At 36.1% G+C, this 26,184-nt stretch overlaps 1 protein-coding gene across 1 annotated transcript in view; it reads left to right on the top strand.

Annotated features, from left to right (window-relative positions):
• The window catches only part of LOC149802479 (uncharacterized), a 228,787-nt gene that overhangs the window by 40,040 nt on the left and 162,563 nt on the right, over positions 1-26,184 (top strand). Inside the window, exons 4-6 of the mRNA XM_089951718.1 lie at positions 5,488-6,217; positions 14,271-14,391; positions 18,019-18,180. Coding sequence (XP_089807844.1) covers positions 5,488-6,217; positions 14,271-14,391; positions 18,019-18,180 — 1,013 coding nt within the window. The remainder of the gene's footprint in view (positions 1-5,487; positions 6,218-14,270; positions 14,392-18,018; positions 18,181-26,184) is intronic.

Raw genomic sequence — 26,184 nt, 5'->3', positions numbered from 1 at the left:
TACCAGGCTTATTCAGATAACTCATGTTCATACCAGGCTTATTCAGATAACTCATGTTCATACCAGGCTTATTCAGATAACTCTCATGTACATACCAGGCTTATTCAGATAACTCTCATGTTCATACCAGGCTTATTCAGATAACTCTAATGTTCATACCAGGCTCATTCAGATAACTCATGTTCATACCAGGCTCATTCAGATAACTCTCATGTTCATACCAGGCTTATTCAGATAACTCTCATGTTCATACCAGGCTTATTCAGATAACTCTCATGTTCATACCAGGCTTATTCAGATAACTCTCATGTTCATACCAGGCTCATTCAGATAACTCTCATGTTCATACCAGGCTTATTCAGATAACTCTCATGTTCATACCAGGCTTATTCAGATAACTCTCATGTTCATACCAGGCTTATTCAGATAACTCATGTTCATACCAGGCTCATTCAGATAACTCTCATGTTCATACCAGGCTTATTCAGATAACTCTCATGTTCATACCAGGCCCATTCAGATAACTCTCATGTTCATACCAGGCTCATTCAGATAACTCTCATGTTCATACCAGGCTTATTCAGATAACTCTCATGTTCATACCAGGCCCATTCAGATAACTCATGTTCATGCCAGGCTTATATCAAACAATCTATCTGCCAGGACCACTTATTGAGCTAGGTTGCTAAATGCATATCTTAGGCCTGATGGTAATGGACTTCCAAGATTTGTGATGCCAAGTGGAGAATTTTCTGTAATTTGTACAGTAGGATTCTGTATACCCCTCCCCCTCCTCCACATTAAATGCAGTAGCAAATTTTTGTTTTTCTTTTTGAGGAAATAGGTGGCTCAGTCATAGCATATCAGTCTTCTCTAATACTCTTAAATTCTCTATGGGGTCCACTATATGGTCCGACTTGTATCTTCAAAACTGATTTTGAACTCTAGAAACAATACCAAGATGGCATCTCTCATTTGGATGCTACAGTATACACATCATAGACTACAGATTGCCCACTCATTCCGGTGGACATAGATATAGGGGCAAGGAATGAAGTTGACACTATAAGTAGTGTAAATCAGCTTAGTCTTCTGGACTTCTTCCACGTTTGGTGCACTTCTGGACTTCTTCCAAGTTTTGTGGACTTTTGAACTTCTTCCAGATTTTGTGGACTTCTGGATTTCTTCCAAGTTTTGTGGAAGTCCATCATGGATTTTATTGCATTTGTGGGTTTTATATCATTCCTAACTGATTCTGTTGTATTCACTCCACTATTTCTCATGCTAAACACACACAGAAGAATCCCTGCTGCCATAAACCCAACCATGGTAGGTGTCATTTTCATACCTTTACCAGGCATAATATTCTACAGTGTTGAAATGCCATCATGTTATGTCCTTATTGAATCCTACTGGGAATCTCATTTATACATGCAACTGTTTTGCACATAGAAAACATGAACCATGCCCTATTAATCTTTTCTATGTGTAAACTTAATTAACTAGATTCTTTGTAATTTAAGTGTTTGCTAGTGGTCCATGTATTGTTCCTTATCCTTTCTTATCTGTCTATCCTTGGCATCTTCTTTCTTCCTTCTAAATAACATTCCTTACAGGACGGAACATTTTATTCAAATAACCAAGATACTGAATATTCTTTTATTCCACTATCAGGTTTAATTTAACTTAATCTAATGTAATTTGATGTGTTGTCTTTAAAATCAATATTATGAAACCATGAGTATTTCCTTGCATCGGCAAAATTCCTTCCCTGAACAAAAGCACATGTGGAAGTAAAGACTAGATTCTACTACAAAACAGTAGAATATAAACTATACAATGGTAACATTTCTTGTGGTATTTATCAGTTGTCTAGCCAGGCATACTTGAAAACTAATGCACGTGACACAGGAAAGAATGAAGTTCTTGAATGTGTTCCCAACCATGTCTGTGACAAAGGGTACATCAGAAAAACTGCCAGGCTACAATGTACATCAGTGTTGATTGATTGTCTATTTTAAGCATATTGAGAGAAGCTGAAATTTACATACTGTTCTGCATCCAGTGGTAATATCAATGTTCTTTCTCGATAAATAGTTCATTAAAGTGCACGGTGTGCTGGTTATTAATTTGTCAGTTTTCATTTTATTTCCATACGATTTTCAATACCAACTTTGAAAAAGTTATTGAAATAAAACTTGACAAGAGGTTACGAATGATTGGAGTATTATGGACATAGTTTTTGTAATTTCACATTGTTTGCCTAATTGCAAAACCCTATATTTGGTCCATGTTATATGATGACATTGTTTTGGTTGTGGTCTTGTCAAAGTCTTAAAAAGGATAAATGGGTCAGAATGTAACAAATTGGCAACTAGACTGATTGGCAATATTAGCTTGACATTTGGAAACAGTTTGCAGTATTTGTCATATGGATTGTACTGTGACAAATAAATTCTATCTGCTTTAACTGAAAATAATACATGTTTATCTCCTGCTGCAAATATTCTGGTGATTACACTTTTTCATCACCTTCACCCAATCCCTTTGGTAACAGTAAACTTGTCAGATGACCAAACCAACAATCCTAAGTATATTTTTAAGGTGTTGGTTATGGAATGTGGTATCATGTGTTTCATAGACCCTGCAAGAATTTGTTTGGATCAGGTACCACAGCATCATTTGCTTTCTAGAGTCTGCATGAAAAGTGGAGGTCTGTGGTAAAATGAAAATGCTCATATGGGTTCCAGATATTGAATAGAGACTGGACTGGTTGAGGTTGTAGTTTTTGTAGGGCTGTGTATGTAAACATGTTAAGCAAACAATTTAAAAGTGATATGGGGATTTAAAAAATGAATCACAGAATTTCTTGCAATATTTTTTATATTAATAGTAAATTTAACCACTAATACTTGGATGTGATTTTCTTTTTCCTTTTTTTAAAAGCAAAATATCTTTCTCTCTTAACGTTACTATCACTGAAGTATTTGTATTTTGTGAAGTAGTCTCAGGATTCTTTGCTTGGAAATGTATCTTTCATTTCTCACAATACACATGTGGAATGTCACTTCTGATATTTTGGGAGCCATTGCCTCAAGGTGGAATGTTTATTCTGATATTTTGGAAGCCACCACCTCAAGGTGGAATGTCACATTCTAATATATTGGCAGCCACTGCCTCAAGGTGGAATGATAATTCTGATATTTTAGAAGCCACCGCCACAAGGTGGAATGTCACATTCTGATATTTTGGCAGCCATTGCCTCAAAATGGAATGATAATTCTGATATTTTAGAAGCCACCGCCACAAGGTGGAATGTCACATTCTGATATTTTGGCAGCCATTGCCCCAAGGTGGAATGTTACTTCTGATATTTTGGCAGCCCCTGCCTCAAGGTGGAATGTCACATTCTGACATTTTGGCAGCCATTGCCTCAAGGTGTAATGTCACATTCTGATATTTTGGCAGCCATTGCCTGAAGGTGTAATGTCACATTCTGATATTTTGGGAGCCACTGCCTCAAGGCGGAATGTTGAGACTGTTAAAAGAGCTTATCACTCACTGAGATAAATCTCTTTCTGAAAATAAAAAAGCGTGAGGTTGTTGCAATTTTTAATCATTTTTCTTTTGATGTCATAAAAATCACATATTGGTGATCTAACCCCACTTTGTTATCATGTCAACTGATTAGTGTCACACCAGGAAGAAGGTATTTATGCCCAACACCAGAATGAGGATATTTATGTTTTGGGCCCAGTTGTATCAGCCCAACAAGTTGTCAAGCCATACTTCATTGTGTCAGTCATCAATAGAACATACAGTGACACATAAACCTGGCTCTGATTTTGCATTTGGCCTTGGCCCAAGTGAAGGTAAGATGCTATTCCAATTGTTGGAAATGGACTGAGGTATTAGACTGTTTTTTTTAAATATTCTAGACGTCTGATTACTAATTGGAGGTCAGGATAAACTCCTTGGGCGGGAGAAGTGCCAGGAAATTATAGCAATGCAATAATAAGAGATAAAATATTGTCGAATTAAAATTCATTAGTTTACTACCTATCTTCAGACTAGATTTTGTTGAATAAACTCTTGACTTCTAATTTTATGTTAGGATTTAACCATACAGTTGCTTGTAAAAAATTGTTTGGTAAATATCTTCTCTCTTGTTGACACAATAAAATCTGTTCAAAAAGGAAGAAATAATATTTGTGATTGAAAGTTGTAATTGAGATTTAAATTTAGAATTCTTTGAAAAAATTCTCCTATAAAGCATATTTATCATCTTTATCTTCCCCATGTTAGCATCTTATTAGAAAATTTTTTATTTTATCATTTGCTTCATAATCTTTGGTGTTCTTTATAAAAGATGTTAAATTTTTAGGTCACAAGACATTTTTTCATTGCTATGATTCCAGTCTTTATTGATGGCCTTAACCTTTTGTAAGAAAGAAACCTATATATTTTGGGGTCCTTCTGACCCCAAAATATATAGGTTTCTTCCTTAAACTTCTGTTCAAGGTTAAAGTAATCTTGCTTCTGAAAAGAAAATGGTTTCCAGTCAATAACTTTGATTCTAGACATTGAACCTCAAATGGATTTTGTTGTTGGCTTGGATTATATTAATCAAATAACCTATTGACTTAGAGGTCAAAGTCAAGGTTGCAGTGACTCAAGGCAGAAAACTTTGTTAAACAATACTTTTAACTTTAGACATTTACCAAACTTTGTGCATGATTTGCATTTGGGTTAAGAAAGACCCTATTGAATTTGGAGTTGAAATGGCAAGGTTTAGGGTCACAGTGAGGTAAATATGAAAAATGCTGGTTTACACATGTTAAGTTTGCTTGTGTACCTTATACCTTGACCTTTTGGATGACGTGCACCTGGCTTAAAAAAAACATTTTCATTTAGGGGTCAAAATACCAAAGGTGAAGGTTACTGATAAACTAAAGGGAAAATTTAGGGGTACATTAGTTTAAATTACACATGACGTAATGGCACCAAACTTCTAGTCAATAGCGGATTCTTGGGCTTAGTCAAACAATAAACCAGCCAATGAATTGAACTCAGTAACTACCCAGGGCATTTAGAATGGTCATTTTGGGAATAAATACTCTAGTGAATTGTCTTTTAACATAGAACAGCCACTTAATTGAGTATTTGGTGTTTTTTCTTGCCAACTTAGCAGAGCTAACTGGAATATCTGTTTGGAAATTTGTTGCAAGACAAATTTTTGTTGTTAAAGAAACATAGCTTTCCCATTTTCACTAATGGTGGTGGCATCAACAACAGTCATGTTACGGTTTTGGATCAAGTATTTCAGCAGTTCTTAGATTGTGGGTTTGATATACTGGGCCTTGGTGTTCTTAATATTATTTATCATCTATAAGCGTAAAAAAGAGTTGACAATTTTGTTGTTGTAAGAATAACTTTTAAATTATAGCAGATACAGAACTACATTTAGTGTCAATTTTGCTTTTCCAGGAGATTCATATGTAGACAATGGAGCTGTTCACTTAGGAGCCAGTGCTGTTGGTTCTGTGAATAAAACTTTAGTCGCAGAAAAGACTTTAGGTGAAAAGTTAGTGCAAATGCATATTCCAGAAGACAATGCTGCTAAAACTGCTGTAACATCCAAAGCAACAGCTATCACTGCTACAGACATGGGTCAAAGACCTCGTACTAGTCCAGCTGTAGGCCTAACTGCTGTCAATGCCACAGCCATAGCTACATCTACTGCAAGTGCTGTAGCAGCCACAGCTGTCCCTTCCACAGTCACAGTTGTTACACAACAGGTCAAAGGGGCTTTAAATGCTTCTAGTGCTGCCATTACTGCAGCTGTAAAACAAATTGCTCAAACTACAGCATTCCCAAATACAGCTAGGACAGCTGGAGCAAAAGGGGGTCAAAACCAAACAAGCTTGGTTGGCACAAGTGGCAGTATTACAGCTGCCAGACAAATAGTTCATGATGGAATTACTGCAAATGTTAAATGTTTTCGTGCTGTAACAAATGTGGCAAATAAAACAAGGCAAAAACATGTGATTATTGGTGCAATGGGATCCAAATCTGATGTACAGCCAGGCCACAGTTTTCCAACTTCTACAGGTGCTGGTGGAGATGCTTTGCCTGATCCTAAGTATGGACCATTGCTGACGGCTGCAGAAACTTTCATCCCAGCTAATAATCCTGCCATGCAGCCAACACTGGTAAAGTAAGTATAGTAGATGTTTTAGTTAAACCGGTCATTGACCTGAAGAGGTAATGCTATGGTAGTTGTTCATTACCTGTCCATTAACACAAGTTTGTTATTGCTGCTTCTAAAACTACTATGAAATTTCAGTGAAACTTTACTAACACATTCTTCCAAAGGTTTAGTTGGTTCCTTAATGAATGAGGTGCCAATTGGACAAATAGTATTGCCAACACCTTGAAAATCATCATTTCACCACTTCTGAATAAAGGACATATGCTTGGCTTTCACTAAAAGACCTTTTATGAAGCCTCATTGACCCTAATTGAAAACAGTGCCAGTCTGGCATCCAGTTATCATGGCCATCATTGACCCTAATTGAAAACAGTGCCAATCTGACATCCAGTTATCATGGCCATCATTGACCCTAATTGAAAACAGTGCCAGACTGACATCCAGTTATTATGGCCATCATTGACCCTAATTGAAAACAGTGCCAGTCTGACATCCATTGATCACGGTCATCATGAAAATGTGGTTATCACTGTTTCCTTAAAATGTTTCCTCACCTTGACTTCAGGATTTTACTAAAAGGTCATAATGTCTCATTACTCCTAAAGAAATAGTTCTGATTTAGGTCATGATGTCTCATTACTCCTAAAGAAATAGTTCTGATTTAGGTCATGATGTCTCATTACTCCTAAAGAAATAGTTCTGATTTAGGTCATGATGTCTCATTACTCCTAAAGAAATAGTTCTGATTTAGGTCATGATGTCTCATTACTCCTAAAGAAATAGTTCTGATTTAGGCTATGATGTCTCATTACTCTTAAAGAAATAGTTCTGATTTAGCATAACAACCTGAACAGTCATCTTGAATTTCTTGTTATTGCTTTTCTTCATGAACCAGTGATCATATTGACATGGTGTCTTTCACCAAATGGACATGGCGTTTTTCACCAAATAATATCTTAGTTCTAAGTTTGAGCTGCCATCCAGTATTGCCATCACAAAAGAGCTCATCAGTAAAAAATAAATAAAGGACTGAAGAAATGGCATTTTTTCTTGGATTCCTGGAAATTCTTCAGCATCAATAGAACATCAGTCCCTTTGAGGGCCTCTGGATTGTTGGATCAGTTGCAAGTTTTATGTTATCAGTATATGACTATGTTGCTGAATCATTGTTGCAATCTTTGAGGCTTTGTTTCTACACATAGCTTTGATATCAATACTTTTGTCTACACATAGCTTTGATATCAATACTTAAGTCTACACATAGCTTTGATATCAGTACTTGTCTACACGTAGCGTTGATATCGGTACTTATGTCTACACTTAGCTTTGATATCAATACTTATGTCTACACAATAGCTTTGATATCAATACCTATGTCTACACATAGCTTTTATATCAATACTTTTGTCTACACATAGCTATTATATCAATACCTATGTCTACATGTAGCTTTGATATCAATACTTTTTGTCTACACATTGCTTTGATATCAATACTTTTGTCTACACATAACTTTGATATCAATACTTGTCTACACGTAGCATTGATATCGGTACTTATGTCTACACATAGCTTTTATATCAATTCTTTTGTCTACACTTAGCTTTGATATCAGTACTTGTCTACACGTAGCGTTGATATCGGTACTTATGTCTACACATAGCTTTTATATCAATACTTTTGTCTGCACATAGCTTTTATATCAATACCTATGTCTACATGTAGATTTGATATCAATACTTTTGTCTACACATTGCTTTGATATCAATACTTTTGTCTACACATAGCTTTTATATCAATACCTATGTCTACATGTAGATTTGATATCAATACTTATGTCTACACATAGCTTTGATATCAGTACTTGTCTACACGTAGCGTTGATATCGGTACTTATGTCTACACTTAGCTTTGATATCAATACTTTTGTCTACACATAACTTTGATATCAATACTTTTGTCTACACATAGCTATTATATCAATACCTATGTCTACATGTAGCTTTGATATCAATACTTTTGTCTACACATTGCTTTGATATCAATACTTTTGTCTACACATAACTTTGATATCAATACTTTTGTCTACACATAACTTTGATATCAATACTTGTCTACACGTAGCGTTGATATCGGTACTTATGTCTACACATAGCTTTTATATCAATTCTTTTGTCTAGACATAGCTTTGATATCAGTACTTGTCTACATGTAGCGTTGATATCGGTACTTATGTCTACACATAGCTTTTATATCAATACTTTTGTCTACACAGCTTTTATATCAATACCTCTGTTTACATGTAGATTTGATATCAATACTTTTGTCTACACATTGCTTTGATATCAATACTTTTGTCTACACATAGCTTTTATGTCAATACCTATGTCTACATGTAGATTTGATATCAATACTTATGTCTACACATAGCTTTGATATCAGTACTTGTCTACACGTAGCGTTGATATCGGTACTTATGTCTACACTTAGCTTTGATATCAATACTTTTGTCTACACATAACTTTGATATCAATACTTTTGTCTACACATAGCTATTATATCAATACCTATGTCTACATGTAGATTTGATATCAATACTTTTGTCTACACATTGCTTTGATATCAATACTTTTGTCTACACTTAGCTTTGATATCAATACTTATGTCTACACATTTTTTCAGTTTTAATTGGAAATGAGCAGTTTGATTTTGTATGATGTATTTCTGAATTGAACCAAACTATAAAATACTTTTCAGCCAACTTGCATTGGGAATGTTTTCTGAATGGAACAAAACTTTGTAATACATTTCAGTAAACTTGTCTTGGAAAGCAGACCTCACAATATAACTTTTCCTCAGTAATGGTGGATGATTTGTGCTGTGTTGATTTTTAATATTTTTCTTCAAATCATAATAATTGTTCATGGACTTCAATTCCATATCAAGAAACACTTGTCATGTCCTGTTTTGGGGTCACCTGGCCATAAGGTCCAGTGAGCTTATGGTATGGTCCTTTGTCCATTGTATGTTGTCTGTCCATTGTGTCTTGTCTGTCCACAATCGCTAATTACAATTCTTAAAAAACTGCTTGCGTTCTGGCATGAAGATCCTTTAATGTTTCTTCAAATGATGTTGAACAGCCATTAATATGTCTACCACTGCTACAAATGGACAGAACTTCAAACAATGTTTTCTAACAGCCAAATTTGATGGAAAGCACCCTTGCAAGAAAATCTTAAAAAATTTGTGTAAATAATGTCAATCCACCATCAATATGGCCAACATACTATAAATTGAAAAAACTTTAGATTGTTTTGAGAATGTATATAAGAAAATTTGACCAAAATTTATAGAAAGCATTCTGGCCCAAAGCTCTTTTAAAATTTTTTGAGCAATGCCAATCTGCCACCAAATATGAATGCCATTACAAAAATAGAAAACATTTAAATGACTTCTTCTCACTCTACAGAATTGATTAAATTTGGTATAAATTTTTATATTGATGCTAATCTGCCAATACTGAAAATTTAAAGACCTTTAATAAATTTGTGTAGGACACCACATCACAGGTTATAGTAACAACTTTGTATAAAACGCATCACAGATTATAGTAATAACTTTGTATAAAAACCAAATCACAGATTATGGTAATAATTTTGTATAAAACACGAAGATTACAGTAACAGCTTTGTATAAAACACCACACATCGCAGATTACAGTAACAACTTTATATAAAACACCATTACTGATTATAATAACAACCTTGTATAAAATACCATATTAATGATTATTATAACAACTTTGTATAAAAAAAACATCACATTGCAGATTATAGTACAATTTGACAGAAAACATCCCTGGCTTGAACACTGTTCCAATATATTTCATGCAGATCCACCATCATATATGACAGCCATTAGTAAAATTAGAAAAAGATTTACACAACTTTATCTCAAGTAAAGTGCTGAACAGAATATGAACATCTTGGAAGACTGATTAGCGCAGCTGGGACCTCCTTACCTGATGTGAAAATAATTGGGACCTCCTTACCTGATGTGAAAATAATGGGGACCTCCTTACCTGATGTGAAAATAATGGGGACCTCCTTACCTGATGTCAAAATAAGCTTCATTCTAGCCAGATGTGGATAATTGGTCGTTTCTTTAAAACACAAAATGGGGCCGAGAACAGATTCTGTTAAGCATTTCGTTAGTGAAGCTAATTTACAATTTGCATATTGCATAAGCTGCCTCTGTGTTGGAGTATAACATTTTGTAAAATAATATTCTTGCATATTTGTAAAATACCTGTGATGGAGACAATCAGTAGCCTTGTTTTGGTTTGCACAGGCTAAATTTAGTTCCCACTAAATAGACAGTTTGGTGACTTATGTATATTTATATTTTGTAACTCACATGAGTTTATCTAGTGATTGTAACTTGTATCTAAATTGTACAGCTTATCTTTAGTCAGATTTTGCCTACATGACTAGAAATATTAAGAGCATAAAATTACATAGGATCTATAAATAGATGCTTATGTGTGTGTTGACAGTTACTAATAATAGTCTTAATAATAATAATGCGATGACATTGGGTTAATTTCTCATTGGCTGATGAGGTTAGAATGATTCTAGAAAAGTTCAGTAACTTCCTGTTGGTTGGGCTATGTCACATGAATAGGCAATTTTGGAATAAATTGAGTAGTAAGACTTGTCACTTGGGGTATGCTGTGAACTGCAGTCATAATAGAAGGTATATATAAGGAGAGAATTGAGCAGTCTGATTCATTCTTGTTCTGGAGTCATTCTCGTGTTTCTTTTGTAAGTCTGCAGACATGTTTTATGTTGTGCTTAGATATTATTTGTGAAAAAACATTTTGTTTGGACTGTTCAGTAGAAATAGAAAATGCTCATTATTTTGACTATAATATTATTTTGGAACTGTTGTGAATTATTCAGATGAGTTCTGGATGCTACCATTTTGACAACGTCATTATTCTTGGCAAGTCAGTACATTTCTGGTTTTAAAATTAATATGAATTTTTCATTAATTTGAACTTTCATAGAACTTGATCAGGATTATTTGGATTCAATTCATAATAAAAGTTCCTGTTACATTTTCATTTTGTAACCTCGATATTTAAAGTATTTATTAAGTTTTACAAAACTTTTTGGTTTTGCTTTCAATTACTTAGTTTATGATCATAGAGTTGTAACAAGTGACTCTTGTTAAAATTGTAAAGTCAGATGTGAAATTATTTATGTTCATTGGAATTCAAGATCCCAGTAGAGTTTAAACATCAAGTCCTTAAGCAGGTTATTACTCATCCGCTGTGGAGGTTTTGCTACAACCATATTTTCTACGTAAATCTCTTGTTGTTAATGTCTTGGTAGGTAAAGGTTAATGATTTTTGTCCAATATTTTCAGAATGAACTTTGTAGACCTTGAATTGGATATGAGTTCTTGACTAGGCTGTTTGTATCTGGCTTATTCTTACACTGCAGTTTTGAACAAAAATTGTATTCTACTTGAGCCATCATGACATTTGCTGATTTAAATAAATCTTTGTTAAGGTTAGTAGATAAATGATTGCATTAGTTGACAGTGTAAAAACTAAAATCAGCTAGGATGATGAACCAATCCCGCCATTAAATTCCTTTTTTTGGGAAACAAAACGTTGGAAAGCATTTAAGCAGATGGTAGATTTTGTAAATATTTACAGGGCTAACAGAAAAGCAAGCAGTTGTTTACATTTGTAAATGTGACAGCTTTAGTGGACTGCATGTATATTGCAAGGTTAATTGTGATTTACCTGTGAATGAGCATAGGAATTGGTCAGTGGACAGTAGGCTGCATGCCTTTCATGTGAGACCCAGCTGTAGGGGCTATTTCATTGTAATCATTGATGCATGAACAATATTTGTAATACTGATGATCATGCCAAGGTAACTCAAATCCTGTGAATTTCACAGTAAAGTTTGGTTTCTAGGGGTGGATAATGCTAAACATGCTGTTACTATTATCTGCACAGATTTTATTTGATGAAAGAGACAGAGTTTGAGTAGCATGGGACTATTTGCACTTTTAAATGTAAGTAAACATCTACTGTTCAATGGTTAAATATGTATACCCAACCACTTGTGGTAGGGGGCATATAATGTTAACATTGTCCATCTGTCACACTCAAAGTTTTGTGTCTAGGTCATTTTGAGGCATCAGGGTGGGGGTATCTGTGTTCCATGATGACATTTCTTGTTTTATATATAACACCAGTGATGAATTCTAAATAAAATTTTAAATAAAAATCCCATGATGATTATGACGTTATTGAAACAGTTCTTTTTAACAAATTGGGAAATTCTGGTATCATTGGATGAATTGAATGACTGGTATAATTGGATGAATTGAATGACTGGTATAATTGGATGAATTGAATGACTTGGATGAATTGAATGACTGGTATAATTGGATGAATTGAATGACTGGTATAATTGGATGAATTGAATGACTGGTATAATTGGATGAATTGAATGACTGGTATAATTGGATGAATTGAATGACTGGTATAATTGGATGAACTGAATGACTTGGATGAATTGAATAATTGGTATAACTGGATGAATTGAATGACTGGTATAATTGGATGAATTGAATGACTGGTATAATTGGATGAATTGAATGACTTGGATGAATTGAATGACTGGTATAATTGGATGAATTGAATGACTGGTATAATTGGATGAATTGAATGACTGGTATAATTGGATGAACTGAATGACTTGGATGAATTGAATGACTGGTATAATTGGATGAATTGAATGACTGGTATAATTGGATGAATTGAATGACTGGTATAATTGGATGAACTGAATGACTTGGATGAATTGAATGACTGGTATAATTGGATGAATTGAATGACATGGATGAATAGAATGACTGGTATAATTGGATGAATTGAATGACTTGGATGAATTGAATGACTGGTATAATTGGATGAATTGAATGACTGGTATAATTGGATGAATTTAATGTTACTTCTTTTTCATCATGACTTTATGTACTGTCATTTAATAAACTTTGTTGTTATTTGGCAATTAAAGAATGACTCAAGTTTTGTTATTTGGCAATTAAAGACATTCTCAAGTTTGTTATTTGGCAATTAAAGAATGACACAAGTTTTGTGGCAGTAAGTGTATTCTTTCTACAGTAGTTGTTAAGGCATGGATAACAGTTTGTTAATTCTTTCACAATAGTCACTAAGCACTGTTTGGGCAGCATACATTTTATTTATCATGGTCAAACACCATCTGACCCCATGTTTTCTTTCTTGTAATCATGGATATCCACGCAAAGTCTTAAAGTGCTAAATAATAATAAATTGTGTCCAATTTAACTTGCATGGTAACTTTACTGCATGAAATGTTCAAAAACTAATCACATACAGTTTAGTTTTTCAGCCTCTAATTTTCAGAAAGACTTGTTATCAATAGAATAAATAATTTCTTACCTGGTATAAATTGGAAATGTAGAACAGGTCATGACATCGTGTGGTAGTCCCTAGGCTCTTGGCACAGAGTGTACAATATGAAATATGCAAAGTTGTGACATCATAAGGTAGCACCTGGGCTCTGGGCACAGTGTAAGTTTAAAGGTCATGACATGCTGTGGTAGCCTCTGGGTTCTTGATACAGGGTGTACAAAATGAAATTTACAAGCCTTTCTATGTATGAGCTTCAATGATTTCTGTATGATCAAATATGTATTATGAAAATGGACAAAGGGGAAACTTTAAATCAGTGTATAAATCATTAATCATTTGGATTAATATTGAAATTTAAAAACTGAATAAGTATGGAATAATATTGAAATTTAAAAACTGAAAATAAAACCTATCTGCTTACAAAATAAAATTGAAAATGGAGTGGTAGGCGCTTATTGGGGGTTGGAGTGCTAATTATTTTAAATACAGTTTAACTTTTTCTATTACAGATCTAGGCCTTTTGCAAGCAAGATATTTTACTGTACAGAAGCTATGTTTAATTTGTTATTATTTCAGGGATAATCCTCTGAGACCACAGATTACTCAACAAACAATAACACCCAACATTCCAGCTGCATTGGCCACCACAGCAGTATCTGCCCCAAAAGACCTGCATGAAGGAATTCTACAGGAAGTAGTAAGCTTGAGTACATGCTGTCTTGCCTGCATTACATAATTGTTAATATGTCGAGTCCCACTGCACAGACCTAGACTTGCTGTCACATTTTGTGCCAGGAGATGTGGGTCTGTGCAGTTTGTTAAGTGTTATCAGTAGAAACAAAACATAGAACCTGATCTGCCAGCACACCGTGTGATGTTATAAGTCTATGCTCTTAAAATAAGTAACAGAAAAGAATGAAAAGCAACAATCTTTGTAAAATTCAACGAATAATTTATTTCCCCTCGATACAAAGTGAAAATGAGAAAAAAATAACTTACTGTATTGCAAATTGAATCCCAAAATAAGCCAAGAATTACAGACACAAAAGTCCTAAAAATTTAAAGTCCTGAAAAAATTGAGTCGAAGTCCAGAAAAAATCTAAAAAACTGAAGGTGATAATTGTCTCTGGTAACTTATAGAGTGTTGATATGTCAACAGTCTTTTTTGAATCACGGTAATATAATTCCAGGTTTGAATTCACTATAAATTCCAGTGAATGTCTATGCCCCTGACGTTTATCAGAGCACTTTTGTATTTCCAGAGAAAATAATCATTTTAACCCTTTACCTCATAGAGCTTAGTTACCCAGTGCAGCGCGCTATAAATAGAACACCTGTTACCTATTCGACTCCGTACGCATAGACCTGCCTGTTAACTGTTCAGCAATGTAGTGTACGTTACATTTAACAGCAATTTTAACCATTTTACATTTTTGGTACACATCTATTATGTGTGGAAAAATTTAAGAGTAAAGTCCAATTGTTAGCTGTGTAATTATTTTTAACGGAAGAATTTTTTATGTGCTTTAAAATCTTGAGAGAACTCGTTCACTGTCAAGTCAGTGAGACCGTGTGACCAGCCGTTGCTGCCATTTCTCATACTCGAAATTTTTTTGTCCGTGTCTACATCACTAAGTCATCTGAATTTGATAATTTATAAAAACTAATTGCTGCCTACATCAATATCAGAGCCTTTACCTAAGTTATTGAATCTTTCACAGTTGTGATTCTAATCGTGAAAACTTCATAAGTACTGAATGAAATCTGCGACCTCCATTTTGGAGAGTGGAGATTACGAACCAGTTACTTTAAATAGCAGATATCGACCAGAGCATAAACAGTGACCACATGATCTGATGTAATTTCATTCGCAGAAATGAATGTATTATTTAATAGGGGTTTTTCCCCAAAGGTGGCGCTACGAAAATTGGCTTAAAATGGCTGATGTTTACAGCAGACGTCAAAAGGCGCTTCCAAGTGAATGGAGGAGAGACGTCAGAAGGCACTTCCATGTGAATGGAGTAGAGACATTCAAAGGCGCTTGCATGAGGTAAAGGGTTAATTCAACAATTTGAAGAAATGAAATTTCCAGCCCAGAAATGAAATACTGGATATAACATTTAATACAACTTAAACATGCTAGATCTTAAAGCATGACTGAGAAATCCTTTCAGTTACAAGATTTTATAGTTCTCTACTTGACCTCAGGTCACAATTAGCATTTTCTATTGAAAAAAACCGAACCCATTACCTAATGGAAAATAACCTAGAATGATGAGGGATTGTACTGGTCTTTGCCAATGTCACAAATTGTTATTATTTGTTCCTTATTGGCGACAAAGTATACCATCTGGTGATCTTTTTGGTGACAACATTTTTGGCTGTTAAGAATTGTATATACAGTCTTGGGTTTGGAGTTAAGAAATTCAGTGCTCCATGATAGGAAGCTGCAAACTTGGATATAAAATTGCACTGGAATCTATTGTTACATAAACAAATCCTTTGTTCATATTGACAAACCACCCTAACACGGCATTGTTATATTGTTATATCATAACCAACTTATGCTGATATCAGTTTGGCCTTAGTAGTCTGTGCTGTAATATAACCGAAATAGTCATGCTACCTGACTAGCTACAGTTGACCACCTCAGAAGGCAGGAACTGAATGACTACAATCTACCAGAGGATGGCAGTTTTTTTTCTTTTTGAAAAATGTACCAGAAGAAAAAGTTTTGCTGAAACTTAAAAGGAATTTGATTACATTTGAAGCATTGATTGTTCTGTATGTATACTAAGCAAATGAAAGTGAAATTCTGCCTTCATCAATGTTTTACAATTATTTGATGTTCCCTCAGCAATAACAAAAAGGCATTTGTTTGGCCCTTCAAAGAGCGCCTTTAGCGGTGCCTTCAAGAACATGTGAACCCTCATCAAAGAAAGTTGGCAACAAACTTAAATAAAAGCATTGTTTCATTTTTTATAATGATTGGAACATACTTAATGTGCCGTGAAAGTTTCCAGTTTGAAACAAAAACGTTCATGCTTAAGATCACTATTTAAAACCCAAATTAAAGTTCTAGTATTTAAAAAAAATATTGAATTAAATGAACGTGGGACATCTCGCAAGAATGTGAAACTTTTTAATTTGTTCACATGATTTCATTTCCCTATGAATAGCCTCATCCCCTTGGTAGCATTTACCTTAGTGTGGGTTGGAACTTAAGTTTCTGAAACTGAATTGGAGCCTACTTAGGTCTAATCTAAGTGTACTTTAAAAAAGTATTCATTTGGACATGTTGCCTTCACTGTATCAGATCAAACTTTCAAACTTTCCAAATGCATGTTTTACAGTTCAACAATAGCATTACTTGATATCTCGTTACACCTTACTGAAACTGTGTATGATGTTAGGAAAAATGTTGACTCCTTTAATATAAGGTCTTCCTTGAGATTTGCAGTGACAAGCCGTTGAGGTTGTTCTAGTTTGGGAGGTGCTTGCATAGCAGTGACAAGCCATTGAGGTTCTAGTTTGAGTTATTTAGAGGAGCTTGCATAGCAGTGACAAACCATTGAGGTTGTTCTAGTTTGGGAGGAGCTTGCATAGCAGGGACAAGTCATTGAGGTTGTACTAGTTCGAGTTACTTAGAGGAATTTACAATGCAGTGTGTCAGCAGATGGTTTAGAAACAAGACAACTGTAGTATTTCATTTCTGGACTGATTTCCACTAGAGGTCTTCTGGTTGCATTTCCAAGAGGTCTTCTGGCTGCATTTCCAATAGAGGTCTTCTGGCAGCATTTCCATTGTGGTTTCTGAAGATCTTAGACTCATTTATTCTGCTACAATGCATGTTACATATGCATTAAACTTTACACGTTTTCCAGGGACCTTGTACTCAAGCAAAGTAGACTTCATTTGCTCGTGATACTGTGCTGCCTTCTTGCATGACGTTATACCCAAAGTAGACATAATTTTCCCAGCTAATGAATTATGTTACAGTTGTGCTGTCTTTTTGCATGACTTTGTACCCAAAGTAGACTTAAATTTGCCAGCTAATAATTCATGATACAGCTGTGCTGCATTCTTGTTTGACTTTGTACTCAAAGTTGACTTAATTTTCCCAGCTAATGAATCACGATACAACTGTAACAGTTAATTTATTATGTGTATTGTTGTAGTATTTATCAGTGTATTTGGAGGACATTCCTTGCCAAAAAAGTTTGCAGCTTAACCATTGTGATCCTTTGTAAAGTAGAAAAATACAAAATTCAGTTCCCCCAAAATGTAAAGATAATATCATTTATGAAATTGGTTTCCATTGCAGTTGGTGATGTTTCCGGATGTAGAGCCTTCTTATGTGCTAGAGTTTTTGAGGGGCCAACAAAATGGTTTCCCTCTCAATGCTGTCTGCAACTACCTTCTGGAGACCAGCTACCCAAAAGTCAAGAACTCTGCAGAAGTTCTGTGTACAACTGTCATGCCAACTGTATGTAAATTTCATTGTGCATATTTCTTAAATATCTCTTGAGTCTCTTTTTTATATGCCTATCATTTAACAGTTTTGTTACGACTATGTCAGTCATTCTGTTTGCACAGTTGTACAGCATATACCTTTGTCAGATTTTATAGGTAGCTTTGTTGTAAGGAAGAAGTCTTCATTCAAGGGCAAGAGGTGAAAGGTGAAGGTCACCAAAAGAAGATAATTGGTTTCCATACAGTAACATTTGTTCTAGATCGCACACATGCAAACAACTTTGTGGACAACTTGCACTGGGTGTAAGAAATAAGCCTGTTGATTGGGGAGGAGGTCAGAAAAAGGGAGGGGTCAAAATGTCATAGGTCAAGGTTACTGTTACTGAAAGTATAAAAATTGTCTGCTTAAAAACATTACTTATACATGTCAGACCTGTACTAACCTTTTGCAGGCTGTCTGTAATTGTGTGTGTGTATGCACACCCATCTACCCAAACACACCATAATATATCTTACCTCATGCAACATCCTATATTTTCACTTTACTCTAAGATTTTCCCAGAACTGTATTTTAATTCTGACACTTCAGCTTAGAACATTTATAACTGATCCTAATTTTCTGAAATATTTTTTCTGCTAATATTAAAAAAGTTCTGTCCACCCTGAAATTTAAAACATAAACTTAAAAAATCTTTATTTTCCAACACAAAAAATGTTTATTTGACCATTAATCCAGTGCCTAGAAGATTTCAAGTCCATTTCCTTGTATTTATCATTAATCAGTTCCCTGGTGTTTATACATATATTTTCAACAGAAACTGGTTTATAGAGATCCCTCAGTGTCCACACACAAAATGTAATTTTTTAGGGTAGCTCAGTACGTTGTTATAGGACAACCAGGACGATGATGATGTACCTTCAAAGTCAGCTGTTATTAAAGTGTCATCCAACATAAAAATGTTGATCCAGGTACCATATTTGCCAGCCTAAAAGTCAATACATTTTTACCAGAAAATCTAAGCTTTGTCTTATACTCTGAATCAACCTGTATTTGCATTGTGGCATGTAAATTTTCATATGTAAAAAATATATCCAAAAGTTCAAAAAATGTGTACAAGAAATATTTCATTTTGGGGAAGAGCTCTTGTAAGAAAAAGTATGGGACCGTACATTGAGAAGGATTAAAAATATCTACATGATCTTATGTATTAAATTACCACTCCAGTGGTTAGAGCATCCACCTCAGATGCAGAAGGTTGTGGGTTCAATCCCAGGCTGAGTTATACCAAAAACTTACAAAAATGACACCTTTTGAACATGCTGACAGAAATGTCGAAACAATTTAAAGCAAGTATATACATGAGCAGAGATCAAAAACAAAATAGCCTAAAGTACAGAAAGAGTACATGAACTTGCTGATAAAAGAAATGATCTTATTTATTGGGAATGGAGAGGTCATTTTACTTGCAAGAAAAATTAGCATGATAAATGGCCATTTTGGGAATTAACCTAATAGGAGTCTATATGGATATAAATATTGTGAATATTTAAACTTTCAGTGGAAGTAATATGGTATGTATTTTAATAGTTTTCATTTACTATTTAATTTTTTACTGTTTAAGAAAGCATCAGCAAAATCGGGGTAGTAAAATAATATGATGAAGTCTCATATCAGGTCATCTTTTATTTTGATCATGAGTTGCAAGAAGAAATATGCTATTGAATTCATATGCCCCCCTCTCTCTCTCTCTCTCTCTCTCCAAAACAAAACTGGAACAAGAATCAGTGATGCAATTTCCATATTGCTGTTAACCTGAAATAGCTTAATGGTGATACCAATAATATTTATTAAATTGGACATTAATATAGTTAGCATTGCATATTTTATCTGTAACTCAGTATATTTTCAGGTCAGCCTCATTAGGTGCAGACAAAAGTACATAATTTGTTTAAAATACATTGTTTGAAACACATTATGTTCTTTTACTTACATTTAATGATCCTGACCTGAATATTTGCAGAGTTACAGATATGATACAAATGTTAAAGATGAAGTCAAGATATTGATCTGGCTTCATCTTATACTCAGGATTGACATATATATAGATGAAGGATGGGAAATTTACAAAATCTGCTGATTTGACTTATTCTCCACATTGACAGATAGGCAAGCAAATACTGATTTGACTTATTCTCCACATTGACAGATAGGCCAGCAAATACTGATTTGACTTATTCTCCACATTGACAGATAGGCCAGCAAATACTGATTTGACTTATTCTCCACATTGACAGATAGGCCAGCAAATACTGATTTGACTTTATTCTCCACATTGACAGATAGGCCAGCAAATACTGTATTTTGAGTTGATGTGAAATAGGCCTTCCACAATGTACCTGAGTTTGTGGCCTTTTTCTTCTCTTTCAAAGAACACCTTTATTTCATCCACTGCCACAGTACACCTGCATTTCATCCATTGCCACAGCACACATTCATTTCATCCACTGCCACAGTACACCTACATTTCATAGATTGCCACAGTACACCTTTATTTCATCCACCGCCACAGTACACCTTTATTTCATCCACTGTCACAGTACACCTACATTTCATACACTGCCACAGTACACCTTTATTTCATCCACTGCCACAGTACACCTTTATTTCATCCACTGCCACAGTACACCTTTATTTCATACACTGCCACAGCACACCTTCATTTCATACACTGCCACAGTACACCTACATTTCATCCATTGCCACATTACACCTACATTTCATCCACTGCCACAGTACACCTACATTTCATCCATTGCCACAGTACACCTACATTTCATCCACTGCCACAGTACACCTTCATTTCATCCACTGCCACAGCACACCATCATTTCATACACTGCCACAGTACACCTACATTTCATCCATTGCCACAGCACACCTTCATTTTGTCCACTGCCACAGTACACATACATTTCATCCATTGCCACAGTACACATACATTTCATCCACTGCCACAGTACACCTTCATTTCATCCACTGCCACAGCACACCATCATTTCATACACTGCCACAGTACACATACATTTCATCCATTGCCACAGTACACCTACATTTCATCCATTGCCACAGTACACCTTCATTTCATCCATTGCCACAGTACACCTACATTTCATCCATTGCCACAGCACACCTTCATTTTGTCCACTGCCACAGTACACCTTTATTTCATCCATTGCCACAGTACACCTACATTTCATCCACTGCCACAGTACACCTTTATTTCATCCACTGCCACAGTACACCTTTATTTCATACACCGCCACAGTACACCTTTATTTCATCCATTGCCACATTACACCTTTATTTCATCCACTGCCACAGTACACCTTTATTTCATCCATTGCCACAGTACACCTACATTTCATCCACTGCCACAGTACACCTTTATTTCATACACCGCCACAGTACACCTTTATTTCATCCATTGCCACATTACACCTTTATTTCATCCACTGCCACAGTACACCTTTATTTCATCCATTGCCACAGTACACCTACATTTCATCCACTGCCACAGTATACCTTTATTTCATACACCGCCACAGTACACCTTTATTTCATCCATTGCCACAGTACACCTTTATTTCATCCACTACCACAGCACACCATCATTTCATACACTGCCACAGTACACCTACATTTCATCCATTGCCACAGTACACCTTTATTTCATCCACCGCCACAGTACACCTTTATTTCATACACCGCCACAGTACACCTTTATTTCATCCATTGCCACAGTACACCTACATTTCATCCATTGCCACAGTACACCTTTATTTCATCCACTGCCACAGTACACCTTAATTTCATCCACCGCCACAGTACACCTTTATTTCATCCATTGCCACAGTACACCTACATTTCATCCATTGCCACAGTACACCTTTATTTCATCCACTGCCACAGTACACCTACATTTCATCCATTGCCACAGTACACCTTTATTTCATCCATTGCCACAGTACACCTACATTTCATCCATTGCCACAGTACACCTTTATTTCATCCACTGCCACAGTACACCTACATTTCATCCACTGCCATAGTACACCTTTATTTCATCCACCGCCACAGTACACCTTTATTTCATCCATTGCCACAGTACACCTACATTTCATCCACTGCCACAGTACACCTTTATTTCATACACCGCCACAGTACACCTTTATTTCATCCATTGCCACAGTACACCTTTATTTCATCCACCGCCACAGTACACCTTTATTTCATCCACTGCCACAGTACACCTTTATTTCATCCACCGCCACAGTACACCTTTATTTCATCCATTGCCACAGTACACCTTTATTTCATCCATCGCCACAGTACACCTTTATTTCATCCACCGCCACAGTACACCTTTATTTCATCCACTGCCACAGTACACCTACATTTCATCCATTGCCACAGTACACCTTTATTTCATCCACTGCCACAGTACACCTTTATTTCATCCACCGCCACAGTACACCTACATTTCATCCATTACCACAGTACACCTTTATTTCATCCACTGCCACAGTACACCTACATTTCATCCATTGCCACAGTACACCTTTATTTCATCCACTGCCACAGTACACCTTTATTTCATCCACCGCCACAGTACACCTACATTTCATCCACTGCCACAGTACACCTACATTTCATCCACCGCCACAGTACACCTTTATTTCATCCACTGCCACAGTACACCTTTATTTCATCCACCGCCACAGTACACCTTTATTTCATCCACTGCCACAGTACACCTACATTTCATCCATTGCCACAGTACACCTTTATTTCATCCACCGCCACAGTACACCTTTATTTCATCCACTGCCACAGTACACCTTTATTTCATCCACCGCCACAGTACACCTTTATTTCATCAATTGCCACAGTACACCTTTATTTCATCCACTGCCACAGTACACCTTTATTTCATCCATTGCCACAGCACACCTTTATTTCATCCATTGCCACAGTACACCTACATTTCAACCATTGCCACAGCACACCTACATTTCAACCATTGCCACAGCACACATACATTTCAACCATTGCCACAGCACACCTACATTTCATCCATTGCCACAGCACACCTACATTTCAACCATTGCCACAGCACACCTACATTTCAACCATTGCCACAGTACACCTACATTTCATCCACTGCCACAGTACACCTTTATTTCATCCATTGCCACAGCACACCTACATTTCAACCACTGCCACAGTACACCTTCATTTCATCCATTGCCACAGTATACCTTTATTTCATCCACTGCCACAGTACACCTTTATTTCATCCATTGCCACAGCACACCTTTATTTCATCCACTGCCACAGCACACCTTCATTTCATCCACTGCCACAGCACACCATCATTTCATACACTGTCACAGCACATCTTTATTTCATACACCGCCACAGTACACCTTTATTTTATCCATTGCCACAGTACACCTACATTTCATCCATTGCCACAGTACACCTACATTTCAACCATTGCCACAGCACACCTTTATTTCATACACCGCCACAGTACACCTTTATTTCATCCATTGCCACAGTACACCTTTATTTCATCCACCGCCACAGTACACCTTTATTTCATCCACTGCCACAGTACACCTTTATTTCATCCACCGCCACAGTACACCTTTATTTCATCCATTGCCACAGTACACCTTTATTTCATCCATTGCCACAGCACACCTTTATTTCATCCATTGCCACAGTACACCTACATTTCAACCATTGCCACAGCACACCTACATTTCAACCATTGCCACAGCACACATACATTTCAACCATTGCCACAGCACACCTACATTTCATCCATTGCCACAGCACACCTACATTTCAACCATTGCCACAGCACACCTACATTTCAACCATTGCCACAGTACACCTACATTTCAACCATTGCCACAGCACACCATCATTTCATACACTGCCACAGTACACCTACATTTCATCCACTGCCACAGTACACCTTTATTTCATCCATTGCCACAGCACACCTACATTTCAACCACTGCCACAGTACACCTTCATTTCATACATTGCCACAGTATACCTTTATTTCATCCACTGCCACAGTACACCTTTATTTCATCCATTGCCACAGCACACCTTTATTTCATCCACTGCCACAGCACACCTTCATTTCATCCACTGCCACAGCACACCATCATTTCATACACTGTCACAGCACACCTTTATTTCATACACCGCCACAGTACACCTTTATTTTATCCATTGCCACAGTACACCTACATTTCATCCATTGCCACAGTACACCTACATTTCAACCATTGCCACAGTACACCTTCATTTCATACATTGCCACAGCACACCTTTATTTCATCCACTGCCACAGCACACCTTTATTTCATCCACTGCCACAGCACACCTTTATTTCATCCATTGCCACAGCACACCTTTATTTCATCCATTGCCACAGCACACCTTTATTTCATCCACTGCCACAGCACACCTTTATTTCATCCATTGCCACAGCACACCTTCATTTCATCCAATTCCACAGTGCTCCTTCATTTCATCCACTGCCACAGCACACCTTTATTTCATACACTGCCACACAGTACACCTTCATTTCATCAACTGCCACAGCACACCTTTATTTCATAACTGCCACAGCACACCTTCATTTCATACACTGTCACAGCACACCTTTATTTCATCCATTGCCACAGTACACCTTCATTTCATCCACTTCCACAGTGCTCCTTCATTTCATCCACTGCATGAGTACACCTTATTTTCATCCATTGCGTCAGTACACCTTCATTTCATCCATTGCATCAGTACACCTTCATTTCATACACTGCCACAGAACACCGTATTTTCATCCATTGCCTCAGTACACCTTCATTTCATCCACTTCCACAGTGCACCTTTATTTCATCCATTGACACAGCAGACCGTCATTTCATCCATTGCCACAGCACACCTACATTTCAACCATTGGCACAGTACACCTTCATTTCATCCATTGTCACAGTACACCTTTATTTCATACACTGCCACAACACATATTTATTTCATCGATTGCCACAGTACACCTAGTTGCAAATCAAGTTACTGGAAAGGCTGTTAAATGTGTTAGCAGGTAGTTTTGGGGATGACTGACTAGTCATCTAGCAGGTAGTTTTGGAACGCTTGACTAGTTATCTAGCAGTTAGTTTTGGGAATGCTTGACTAGTCATCTAGCAGTTAGTTTTGGGGATGACTGACTAGTCATCTAGCAGGTAGTTTTGGGAACGCTTGACTAGTTATCTAGCAGTTTTGGGGATGACTGACTAGTCATCTAGCAGGTAGTTTTGGGAACGCTTGACTAGTTATCTAGCAGTTAGTTTTGGGAACGCTTGACTAGTCATCTAGCAGTTAGTTTTGGGGATGACTGACTAGTCATCTAGCAGGTAGTTTTGGGAATGCTTGACTAGTTATCTAGCAGTTAGTTTTGGGGATGACTGACTAGTCATCTAGCAGGTAGTTTTGGGAATGCTTGACTAGTTATCTAGCAGTTAGTTTTGGGGATGACTGACTAGTCATCTAGCAGGTGACGATGTCACAAGATCCTCTAATCAAGCCTCTTCTGCAGTGTTGTAACATAAATGAATGCCAATATTTTCTGCTTATAGTTTCACTATTGTTATTCTCAATTTAACATTGAAAACTTTGTCTGACATAGAAAGTGACAACAATGAATGGATAGAAAGATAACACGTTTTAAATTTTATATTTTAAAATGATTCAAAAAGTTCTGATGTAAAAATTAACGATTGTTAGAAAAATTCTTCGTGTTTAATAGAGATCACTTTAGTAAAAATTATTTTCCGCAGGATAATGCCTAGATCGGACACTAGAACTAGATGAAGGCCATGTAGTCATTAAATATGCTCAGATTTTATTATCATACTTTTACCTTAAAAGTTTTAT

Source organism: Sinohyriopsis cumingii, chromosome 3, assembly GCF_028554795.1.
Source record: "Sinohyriopsis cumingii isolate HCF-2022 chromosome 3, ASM2855479v2, whole genome shotgun sequence".
Taxonomy (NCBI): domain Eukaryota; kingdom Metazoa; phylum Mollusca; class Bivalvia; order Unionida; family Unionidae; genus Sinohyriopsis; species Sinohyriopsis cumingii.
The sequence above is the reverse complement of the archived record's forward strand: the minus strand, read 5'-3'. Positions and strand labels throughout refer to the sequence as shown.